The 12934-nt window shown below is 45.5% G+C and overlaps 1 protein-coding gene across 17 annotated transcripts in view; it reads right to left on the reverse strand.

Moving 5' to 3' along the window:
• The window catches only part of LOC121588047 (monocarboxylate transporter 12-like), a 129043-nt gene that overhangs the window by 5095 nt on the left and 111014 nt on the right, over window positions 1–12934 (reverse strand). For 13 of the 17 annotated variants that reach the window (XM_041905630.1, XM_041905613.1, XM_041905622.1 and 10 more), the window contains one exon: window positions 10–183. In XM_041905630.1, the coding sequence (XP_041761564.1) occupies window positions 10–183 (174 nt within the window). Of the gene's footprint in view, window positions 1–9; window positions 184–8921; window positions 9908–12934 lie in introns of all 17 variants that reach the window. The other 4 variants (XM_041905586.1, XM_041905596.1, XM_041905579.1 and 1 more) reach the window with 1 other exon arrangement.

Below are 12934 nucleotides of genomic sequence, written 5' to 3' on the forward strand. Positions count from 1 at the left end.
GGGACTTACCGTAGCTGAAGAACAGCTGGTGGAACTGAGAGGCGAAGGAAGTGAAGAGGCACCCGAGGGCGGTCACCAGCCCGCCGATGACAGCCGTCAGCCGGGTGGATTTGCGCTTGCATACCGCGATCGTGATGGGTGATATGAAGAGTGCCACCGCGGTCGACAAGGCGCCCAGCCATCCTGTTGAAACGAGACGAAGCAAGAAAGGGCTAGGGTCAGATATCTTGTTGGAGGTATTGCAGATATAGGAGTTGAAGACGTTTTTCGCAAGAATAGCTCATCAGCTAGATTGAATCTGCAAACGCTTCAAGATATTGGAAATTCAATTCCACAAAGTGTCTGAAATCTCAAGCGTGCCTCATAAATCACACATCGGTGGCATGTGTGCGTATATAAATCTACTTCTACTTCTTAGGATCCAGCCAGTGTGAATTAATTCTTCTCGAGCTTCAAACGACGGAGAGTTCTTTTCTATTGACACTAGGATCCAATCCACCCGCGTTTCTCGCGTCACAAGAAATTTCCCAGACAATACTCGATACTCCGACAACAACAAACAAAGAAGTAGAAAATCTCTTTCCAGTCTTTTCTATCTGTTGTACGGTCACAATTTGTTCCCGTGTGTTTCCCGTCCCATCTTTTCCCGTCCGCGGACGACGCGCGATGATTTATGGATGTGCTCGCGATAGATAAACATGATGAATTGTGGCGGAGATAGCAATGATGAGTTAATAATGCTTTCACTGGAAATCGGATTTTGGCAGCAGTAGTTGAACTGAGAACTAATTTGATGCATTTATCTTGCGTCTAGCGTTGGGCGCACTCGGAGGGCCTTGGTGACTTGCTGCTGCGTGTGCTACGATACGTTGTATTAGGTAGGATTTTTCTCAAATTAATGAGCCCATGAACTCACTGAGCTGTACAAGGGGCTTTGTTGACTGCAGTGAGGCACAGACAACATTATCCTAGGAACGATATAGGTGTCGCTCAACTGGGTCAAACCCACTGATCCGCAAACAGTCCGAGAAGAGTGTTAAAATAAACGATCTGCAATCAGCTGCTGCTGCCTGTTATTAGGATTTTGTCACCCAACAACGGTAGCTTGTCACGATAATACCTAGTCCATTCTGTGTAATCTAGCTCGGTCCATTCGCAAGCCTGCCATCTGGAGCTGATGGTGCTAATCGGAATAGGACCTCCAGCGAGTGTGTGTGTGCGTGTTTATTAGTCTCTTTCCTGTAATCCTCTGCCCACTCTTTCCACTCGTAGGCAAGTCATTTTGTAATCGAAATGGAAAAAGCGAAAGGAGAAAAAGTGTAAGAAATCAATGCAATGCAGGGTTTAAACACAATTTCAAATCGACTCAAGTGGGCATCCATGTGCGTGTGTGTGCGGGGAGGAAGCCATAAAAATGGCTCGATTCATTTCCGGCTTACCGGGGCCGCAACGGAGTGGCAGCGGAAAGATATTGGCTAAAAACAACCATTAAAACTTTTATCCTACACCAGCAAACACCGGACGGAGGGCCAAGGGAAGCCAACAACACACACACCGAGTTCGCAACCGTTAGCCGGTGCAGGAATGTTTTATGTTTTTAATTTTTATTTTCCACTTAATCGTAGTGTCGCTCGGATGACGCCAGCCCGTGCTCCTGCCGATTACAACACCGGAATACACACACAAAAAAACGGCTGACTGAGCAATCAAATCCGTGTGTGTGTGTGTGTGTGTGTGTGTTTGGTGTGTGTCTGGTACCGTGCCGTGACACCATGGCCGTCCTGGCGTCAGGATGTGAAGCCAAAGTTTTAACACATCACTTAAGAGAGTGTGAGAGCAAGCCAGTGCGCCGGGAGGATGTCGTCCTTCGACAAATGGCGATGGAGAAGAGCACTGTTACGAGCGTTTAGTCCTCTAATGAGTTTAGAAACAGCTGGCAACATTGTAAGAGGAAGTAACTGGCATAAAGTGTTTGAAGTGTGAATATAGAGGTTTGTTACCGATGTGGTCTCTCTTGGTGCTTTTAGTTGTTGTTTTTTAATTAATTTGCCTAACATATTTTTTTGATTTTTTTGATCTTTTGTTACGAACGTCATACGGCGAAAAACTCTTAACATTGTCCAATCTTCATGTGGTACGTTTAGATTCAAAATATTTTTAACATTGTTATGAGGACGATTCCCCCTTAAGCAATACGGCAAAACGAGGGACGCCTGAATAAAAAATAAAAAGATAATGATTCCATAAAAATGGGAAACATTTATACATCCAAAGAAACCACTACGCTAATTTTCAATTTTTATACATCAGAAGATGTATCTTGCTTTAGAGGGAGGTTTTCTAATGGTTTAAGATTGACAGATGTTATAGACAACGTTTACAATCAAAAGGATCTGCAATGCTACCTTTAATTCCCAGAGATCTCAGTAGGTAAGGAACTTCAAAATTTGATGTTACTAGTTGATCAAATCGATTTCAATCAATAATAATACAAAAATATAGTTTATCCATCACATATCGAACTATAAGGATCTATCTTTTTCCAAAATATTTCTACTGTAACGATGATTGAAGCCATGGTTGTACGATAGAGCACATTTGATGACTCGCAAAATCTTTAACTACCATATGTTTTAAACCCCTTTGAGCACCATGTAAACCTTGAAATTTGTCTATAACTTGACATTAGCTACATTAGTTAAACAGATATTTACATTTAATCTGGACTAGAATAATTCGTGAATGTCTAAATTTTCGACTTATAATTCTCAGGACTTAAAATTGGACTCAGAAATCAGAAATGTCTACGATTATAAAATCATACAATCTACGGATTGGATAAATATTTCAAAAAATACTATTCCGTACTTATTTTTTCCGATCGTTAATATTTTGGGCAGAATGCAAAATGTGCTGTGTGAACTCCAATCGGAAAGTTATTTCCGTTGCATTTGAAAACTACCCGTGGCAGAGGCGAACTGATGGTAAATGCGACGGTTCCAGACAAATCGATCGTGTAACAATTCCCCCCTAGTAGCAAGGTCAGCAGAGAACCTCGGATTGCAGATAAACGAGGCAAAGACCAAACTGATGGTGGCAACATCAGCGGCCCTACCAATAATTAAACCTAACTTACGTTAGCGTGAACATTTGAAGTCGTCCCTGAATTCACCTTATCTCGGGTCCGCAACGACGATAGCTGAGTTGCGCGCAAGGATGGCAAGGCCAACCGATCATTCTACAGCCTGAAAAATCAGTTCACCTCAAAGAACCTGTCGCGACGGACGAAGCTGGGACTATATAGTACCTATATAGTCCCAGTACTCACATACGCCTCTGAGACATGGACACAGCCCAAATCTGACAAAACCCTTTTAGCCGCGTTCGAGAGGAAGATACTCAGAAGGATACTTGGCCCCGTATGTGTGGAAGGACAATAAAGGAGCCGTTACAACGACTATACGAGATGTACGGCGACCTCATTGCCGTGCAGCGTATCAAACTCGCCAGGCTCCGGTGGGCTGGCCATGTTGTACGCATGGAAACGGACGACCCAGCCTGTAAAGTCTTTTTAGGCCGTCTACAAGGACACAGGAGGCGTGGTAGGCCCAAATTGAGGTGGCAAGATGGCGTGGAGGCGTTCGCCATTAAGGCCGGAATAACGGACTGGCAGACGAAGGCGCGAGACCGTGAGCGGTTTCGGACACTCCTGAGGCAGGCCAAGACCGCAAAGCGGTTGTAGCGCCGGATAAGTAAGTAAGTAAGCAAGGTCTGCGTATTCGATCACGAGATATAAATAAGCATAGCGAGTCTGTTCATTGATGCCACAAAGGTAAGTTCTTCTACAAGAGGCAACTACCGAATTACTCTGCTACAGTACGCCTTCTGCAACAGGTCAACAGGTATCTGACGAGATCTTTTTGCTTGGAAATTATATTGACATTCCTCGGTCACCTGTTTCGAATTTAATTTGTTTCCATTTGATCTGAACATTAACTTTCATTCCATTTCATCAATGTTTCTTATCATTTTATACTGGTAATATTCCGTATATACATACATAGACCCAAAAAGGTAAGAATAAATCCTTTCGATAAGACGTTAGGTTAGCTGTTGGGCTGATAATAAATATTTGCAATCGCAACAGCGTTCAGAATAGCATCTCAGTAGACAATTTTTGAAAATGAATGACCTCTGGGATGTGTGTTATTTATCATACATGAAATATGAAAAATTATTTCGACTCCACGATGGTCGATGAATTTCTTGTGAAACTCATTATTAAATATTTGGATCATATTTGACAAGCAGTGAGGTCTTCCAGGATTCAGGAGAATAAGAGAATCTAGTAAAGGATAGTTTGGATTGGAATTATAATTGAGAAGAAATTATTTGAAGTTAGACAACCAGAAGCTGAATGAATCTAATTAACTGTAAATTGCATCCTGATCATAATATCTCATGTTAGGAACAATTTTGACAGGATCAAATTATAGGCACAGTTGCCTTGTCTAAAGAATCTCACCATAATTTTGATATTTTTACCGATATTAGATAACTATCAAAATCTTCGATATGACTAGATTGTTTTGTAATTTCTCATGATGATAATCTTGCAAATATGTCCAACAGGATTTCTAATACTCCCAAATAACTTTGCATTCCAAGATCTTTCATTGAATCCATCAGTTGTAATATATTAAAAATATTTAATTCCTGATGAAATCTTCCACACTTTCGAATGTTTACAGATACATCGTAAGATATTTACTCTAAAGGAATTTTAGTTCTGTGTATCTCTGTAAGAAAGAACCAACAATTTGAAATGCCAATTACGGATTTTTTCTCAGATAACGGAACCTAACGGAAACGGTTAAAAACTGGGACTGAGGATTGCTAGGAGCCTCTTCTCAAGCTCCTAAATGTTGTTATATTCACTTACATTATTTCTGTGAATTATTCATACCTGTTTATCTTCACCGCTTGTTTTCCCCGATCTCCACGCCATGTCTTTTTTTTCAGTTTTAATTAAATATCATAAATTGGTACATCTTTAAAAGCGCTCGCCTCCCCTTCGCCGCCAGTCACCCACATTATCCCAGTGCTGTCTCTAGCCATCAAACCGTTCACCATCGCGCACGACGTCTAGGCGGCGGCAAATTTGTGCACCGCGTGCCGGGGATGTTGGTTTTTTGGGGGAATCTAAAAACCGACGCCATAATTCAGCGGGATGGCTGCTAAATTACATTTTCCGCCTTGCTCACACTCGCCCGTCTCGCACCGGGACGCGTGTGTCCGACAGTGACTAGTTTTTCTCTATTTATCAGCAGTCCTGGCAACCCATCTCCCAGCCGTAGGAAACGAAAGCACAAAAAAGCAACCATATAACACACGAAATACATTGACTTGACTGCTGCTCGCTCTTATGCTTCACTACCTCGAGGGGGGCTGTACCCCGGGAACGAGAGTCCCGGGTAGTTTGGGCAGACAGCGAAGGGAATGTTTCGCTGACACTTTGCTGCTGATGGTAGCACATTTTACGCACATAGGAAGCACCAATTCATCGGCTGCATACATTTATGGAGCGCTGCAGCGGGTGGTGGAGTGCAAATTACAGCGTGCAAATGATAAATCCACGAAGCCACAACCGCAGCGGCGGGCGCGCGCGCTCCTACCGAGGGACGACAATGTGACAATTATCGTAAAGCAGCATCAACACCGGCGGCGACCACACTAACAAACCATTTCGCCCCACAAAAATACGATGCCCCATTTGTCTTGCCCGCCTTTTGTGCAGCCTGTAGCGTGTAGCAGCACCCTAATCGGTGGTAAATTTATGCACTTGTCCGAGCCGTATCTTGCCCACCGTGCACAATGCTGCCCAACCAGGCGGGCGGATCGGTGGCGGAGTGGAAATTCAATTAAAAGCATTAGCAAAGCTGTTGTTTATTAGGAAGCAATGATTGTGGCATTGCTAGTGGCGATACTATATCGGTGTGAAACGGCTGCACAGTAAAATTGGATTATAAACTATAAATGGAATACTTTCTAGCTCAGTGCTGGTGGCGAAGTTTGGAAAGAATACGGCTGCCCGCAGCACAAGCAGCATCCCCTGGGCGCACACATACGCCTGCCCCAGCATTGTTTGGCCGCGGAAGTGCTGCGTGATCACTCAATGTATCTAAAAGCAGACCATTTTTCTCCCACGCCTCCCACACCACTAACCTTTCTATCAAAACATTGGGAGAGTGGGTGGGAAAAACACATGCTCGTTTAGGCCATCATCCCGGCTCGGGTCGGCAAACCAGCTGGCCAAATAGACAAACATTCGAGAAGTATGCTGCGCTGCCAGTCATCTTATGTGTGCCGCCAGCTGCCCGAAGCAGGAGTACAAACTTCTCAAGTTCATTACTTACCGAAAAGTGGCAGGGCAAGCGTGTGTTTTGGGGAGATACTAGGAGTGGGAGTTTTTTTTTTACGGTCGGCCAGAGTTGAAGTGATGTGGTCAGGCAGGGTTTTTCACAGCTGATGAGCCGACACAAGGAGCGGATAGTGCTGAGAATGTGATTACTTTTGAAAAGTAATCAAAACTGAGGCTCTTTTCCAATGCACACCCCTTTGAAGGGCACCCGCGCAGAAGGGGATGTAAATTGGTTAAACAATTTTTGCACCCACATCTTCGGAGCGGTACGGTTCGCAGTGAATATCAGTGAGTGAGGAAACTTAAACTTGTGGTGCCCTCAAAACGTGTCCAATTTTTGGAGAAGCAGTTTTGCTGCTGCTATTTTTTCCTGCTGGACGTATGGAATTTGTTATTAGTTTGATAGATGTTAGAAATAGTTTGATTAATTGAGGGAAGGAGATTTAAGGAGATGTTTTATGCTCGTGCGAGATCTGAAGGAGTTTTAAGGAGATGTTTTATGATTTTGCAAGATCTGAAACCATTATTTAGTTGGCCCTCTTTTCGTGAGCAGCACTTCGAACATGTTTATGTAACTCTCATATGCGAGATCAATTCTTCAAGATTTCACTTCGATGGATGCTTGGTGCTAGGTACGTGAAAAAATAAATAAATATACAAGGTGTGCGAACACCCTAATCTAGAACCCCAGATACGCTCAGATGTAAACGAAATAAAAAGGGCGTAACGAATACTAGCATGCTGAATTCAATCTTGTGCACTAATTATCCTCGCAAATGATACACTACCATCATATCATAGCATGGGTTTCCGGGGGTATAATTGACTGCAATTTCATTAAAAAAAACATTCGCATTTATGCAACACGTGAGAAGCATCGCTTTTCCCCAGTTTTCGTATTCGGATCAGAAAGTAATCTCTCTTCATTCTGCATCCCGTGCTGTGGCCCAGGCTACTCAAATTACTTGGGAGCGGGTAGATTAATTATTGGTGTCGAACGGTTGAGAAATGAGTATCGGTATCGTATCGGTTATCTGATATCTCACGGGTTTAATTCCTTTGCATGGGGGATTTCGTTCGCTTTGTAATATTTGGTCTTAGAAAGTATAATGAAAGATAGTGTAGAGGTTGCTGGAGCTTCCATTTGAAATGTATCAAGTTGTAATATAATAAAAAAGATTTTAGATCTTTGGATGGATATTCAGATCTCAGCTCTAAAGAAAATGAATCTTGGATATCACATAAATTCCCGCGCATTTCATATGTATGTTGATCTTTTTCCTAGATTCTTCATTAAATGCTCGATCTTCAATGCTACAAGAGCTTTCAGCGACAGTAGAAATTGATAATCTTACTGGAGGCTATTTTTATAAACATTGTTTTATAAACATATACAAAGTGGTAATGTAGAAGTGCTGTATGTATTCGAATGCCCCTTTATTATGTTTTCTGTCACTGTGTGTCACACACATGAGTAAATTTTGCGTGAAGATGAACAAGGAATACTATTTAGAACACTTTCTCCAAGGCTAAGAAGCTTTTTGGCAACGACTGCTTTGGCTTTCAACAGATTTCTGCTCCAGCCCATAAGGCTTGGAACGTTCCGGAGTAGTGCAAGGAGTATTTACATAAGTACATCGGAATAGCCTGCTACGTCTTCGGGTTTGAGCCTGTTGGGCTTCAGCACTTAGAGATGCATGCTAGAATCGTTAAGTGACGTCAAAAATTTAAATTTGGACGGATTGAAGACGCGGTTATGAAAAATATGGGACGAAATGCGGCATGAAGCGGCCTACAACGGCTTACTCAAGCGCATACGTAATTTATCATAACTATGTTAGTGACATTTTGCAGATTTTATCACAGTAAAAAAGTCATGACATTGTGACTGACCAAGCGTTGGTCGCAAAAATGTCACGAAGCATGCATTGGTCACACCAATCGTTTTGAGTATCACCTCTGATCATCACAAATGAGTACGTGACGCTGAATTGGATTTTGTTTCAGTCAGATTGTTTTATGATATTGACAGTGACATTTTGCAGCACTGAATATACCCTGTAGATTCCTTAACTCCACTTTAACCTACCCTGTAGATTCCATTAATAAACTCTGTAAATTCCAGAAGAATTGAAGGAACCAATATTGTTAGGAGCGAATCTTTGAAACTTCCGAAATTTGGCAACGAGAGCTCACGGCAAAGAAACGAAACACGAATATCTTTCTGGATCTTGTACAACGATTTGTTTTCATATTCAGTTTTTACTTCTACAATAATAGACAAGTCAACCTCTGGAACAAACCTTCTGAAGACATCCCAGAACATCAACTCTCCAGATCTTTCTCCCAGGATTAGTGACAACTAGTGATATCTTCAATTTAATGAAATCTATCAGAAACCTCTCAACATGACAGCTTTCGAAATGGGACACGCTGGACATTCCGCTCTTATTTCCAGCGTTCTGCGAAAACATTCTTCCACGACAAGTGTGGACCTCACCTGTGACGATGATCGACTCGATGCGGTAGGTGCGTCCAGCGGCCAGTATCACCACACCGACCGCCGTCTGCAGCCCGTGGGTGAGCACGTGCACCAGCACGCCGACCAGCACGATGATCCAGCCCCAGCCACCCTCCGGGTAGTAGTGCTGCTTGATCGTGCTGGTGCTGGTGTTGGACATCCGGCTGGAGGCGCGCTGCTGATGCGGCAGATGGTGATGGTGCCGGTGGTGGAGCAGATGCGGTAGGGTCGGCGAGTGTCCATCGCCCCCCTCCCCGACCTCCCCATGCTCAGGATCTTCCTCTTCCTCTTCCTCCTCCTCCTCCTCATCGTCCTCGTCCTCCTCTTCGTCTTCCTCCTCCTGTTCCGCCTCTACCGCTTGCTTTTTTGGTTCGCTCGACTTCTGCTTGTCGCCCGCTTTCTCGCTGCGTCTTCTCAGACGCTTCGGGCGCGCCTCACCGGCCGCTCGCTTCACCAAGCTGGCGCCCTGCGCTTGGGCGAGCGCTTTGGCCAACGCTTCCAGCTCGCCGAGCGGTGAACCGGCGGCCGGAGCGCTCTTACTTTTCGCCCCACCACCAGTGCCTCCATCGACGGGCGGGGGTGTGAGCGGCTCATCGAACACGAGCGAATGGGCATCGGCACTGGTGGCGACGCCCGAATCCTCGTAGTTCCCGTACACCGGCTCGTTCTGGAATAGGATGCGCATTCTGTGGTTCGGCTCGCTGCGTTGGTGGCTTCCTCTAGCGCCCGGCCATACCCAGCGGTGCCATGTTGCGAAACCTCTGCGACGTTTTTTGGACGTACTTTTGCGTGTTAACTCCCCGCTGCGAACCCAAATCGACCGGCCTCACATCACGGCCGTATCAAGAACACGCTGTGCGGCTGCTTGATTTGTTTATTTATCTACCACACACACAAACACACGCACACTGTCACTCACGAATGCTTCTCCAACGCACCGCTAATCTACCGGCCCGAAAAACGCACTACATAAAAATGGGGAAAAATACAGTAGCAAAAAAACTGTCAACGGAGGAAAACTGCTTGCAGGGCAAGGGAGGGAAAGAATCCACTCAGCAACCGAGGGGTATATGTGGTATAAATATAATTTTATATGCCCGTTTGCTGCGCCGTTTCATCACCCAGCGAAGCAATTCTTCGCCCAAGCACCCCCGGGTTTGCGTCAGAGCAATGGCGTCTAGCGCAACACGAGCCGGCCCAGAACTTCTTCACAGTGCGAGTGCGATCGAGTGGCTCTGGAATGCCTCTGCCGACACGGTGTCTCCGTAAGTAGACAATTTCTATGCCCTGTCACACTGTCTCGGCCCTGTCATCGTACGATAAGCTGCAAACAATTGGGAGTGCGCAAAAGGCGAAAGGAAGTACCTTTGACCGCAGCGCAGCAAGTTATCGGGGACATCGTGATGGTCCGTGATATTGCCTGTTGGTAGTCACCGGAAAACATGCCATTTGGATGGTCAAACATTGGCAAACCGATAAGGGAAAAAGTGGGATCACATGTCCCGCATGTCTATTAGTTGGCAGATAGCGTGTGGTCCACGGAAATTTCATCTTCAATTTCGTCCCAAAAAGCCTGAACGATACAGCACTGGATCGGAAGAAGGGTTCTATAAATCTAATGTTTTTTTTTTTGTCTCCGTTATGTTTGCCAAGGAAGAAGGGAGATGTTTGCGCTTCGCAGTCGGACATGTGCTATGCCGCTTCTTTTTCGTTGGTTACGGCCGTTTCACGGCTACATCTCGCGCTCCCCGTATCGTGCCAAGGTCTTGCGCCGAAGAAACACGCAAAAGAGTGTTTGATTTATGCGTGCGTTTGGTATGGTCGAAGGTTACCCTGTATGTGTGTGAGTGTGTGCGTTTTTCCCGCCCGTCGGATTGCTGGATGGTGCGGTTACACCGGGTTACACCGCATCGGCGACACACCGCTGACACGGCTGCTGGTTGCCGGTTGGTCGCTCCCAATCGCTCAACTTCGTCAGCGATGATTTAGCGAGGGTTTTCAGCTCTCCCACCGTAGCCTTGATTGTGGGCAGGTCGCAAGGGGAGCATCCCAAAATCTGCCGTCATTCTAATTAATAAAACCATGCCGAGGAGGGGAGGGGAGCTTTGGCATCCAGCTGGGAGGGGGACGATAATATCCCTCTCTTTCCACACTGGCTCAATTGCGACATTGGGAAGCTGCTGTGTGGGTTGGCAGGAGCAGCATTTGCGCATTTGGGGGGAAATCTCTTCATTTGTGAAAACAGAAGAAACCATCGCACAATAAATCATTTGGAGGGAAAATACAGCACAGGTTCTTATTTTTACAACATCAGCGTCGCAAGACATCTTTGTTCTGGGGCGACTCTGGAGGAGGACGGGGAGAGCGCTAGTGTCACTGCGTGTGATTTCCCCAACTTCCCGAACAGTGGGCAAGAAACGTCATCAAGATTCGTTGTTTTTTTTTTTTGTTCCGAACATTCTGAAACATGACGTTTGTATTCAACAGTCAGCTGCAGACGGAGGGAGATGTTTGCATCCAAACGCCCTCAATGTCACTCGAAAGTGGCATTGTTCTGCGCCCTGCTGTACCACAGCCATTGCATTTCTTACCCTTTTCCCGTGCAGGAGCAGAAAGGGAATGCAAAAATGAAATGTTCCCGTTTTTTTTTCTGCACCTCCCCATCCCAATCCGATCCAATAAAATCTGTGCTGGAGACAAGTGATGGAAGAACGAATAAGTTTTTATGGAGCAATTGGAAGTTGCAAAACTGAGTGTTTGCAGCAAGCCGAGCTACCCGAAGAAGATCTTTCCGATCGGATTTCCTTGTGCAGCAGCAGCAGCAGCAGCAGCAGGACCAAAGTTTGCTTTTCGCCAGTTTTTTTCCCTCTCTGCTTTGACTCCGCTGTCAGACTTTGTACGCTATTCGTTATTCGTTTGTTTGTTGCACATTACGGTAACACCTCATCTGCCTTCACATTGGCCATCGCCCGAAGAACGGATGAACTTTGTGCGGTAAGCAGTGAGATTTGTTCTACGTAACCCCTTGCGCACCAGGAAGCGACGGGAACTTCCTGCAACTCCAGCACGGTATGGTGGTATGGCAAGGATTTGGGACGGCAGGCCCTGCACGGCATAAATCACGTGCTCGACAGGTTCGATTACATTTGCCGCGAGCTTGCAGGCAAGTTCGATGATTGGGGCCAATTAGGGGAGACTTAAGAGTTTTCTTGTTGCGTCTCACGCGTGTGTGGTGTCCAATTAAGAGGACGGCAAAAGTTTCAAGCGCCAAAGGGGAAGGAGAAGGTACAAGAAATTTATGCTCTCGAGGCTTTGGCTCAATAAATCCAATGCAGCAATTGAGAAATTAGAATTTCTGTTAACTTCGCAAAGCATAAGTATGAATATCTTAGGCTTAGGCTTAGTCATCAGACACTTCAGAAATTTCCCAACTGAAATCAGAACACTTGACACGATCCAGATCCGACCAGAAGCATTCGACTACGCTCTGCTCGGTTAAAGACAGTTTTTGCGTCGAACGAGTTGAAACAATGGCGCTGTAATTACATCCACCTGGAATTCCACCGCCAAACGTCTGGACACTTGTAACAATGGGCTCCACAAACTGCCGAACGGGTTAGTCTGATCGTCCCGATTACACCGGGCCACACGCTACAGCCCGTGCCTTGATCCGTCCCAGTCTAGGTCTACGTTTGCCTTTGCTTTCGCGTTTGCTTTTGCGGTGATCTTCGTGCGCGGATCGTCTTCTGCACAGACGTCTTTGCTGCCCCTTTCTCCAAAACGACCGTTTCTGCCCTTTTGTCTGCGACTATTTTGTTGCGTCCCCAATTCCCAGCGGGGCAATTTTTGCTTTGATAGAGTCGTTGATAGAGGTACCGGAGCACACTGGAAACTGGGTCCCGTCACGTCACACGGTGCGCGTGGCCTCAAACAACTTCACACGTGTACTTCCTCGTTTCGTGGCATTTAGTTTGCCAAAATTGTGGCATTTT

The sequence above is a fragment of the Anopheles merus genome, chromosome X (genome assembly GCF_017562075.2).
Source record: "Anopheles merus strain MAF chromosome X, AmerM5.1, whole genome shotgun sequence".
Classification (NCBI taxonomy): domain Eukaryota; kingdom Metazoa; phylum Arthropoda; class Insecta; order Diptera; family Culicidae; genus Anopheles; species Anopheles merus.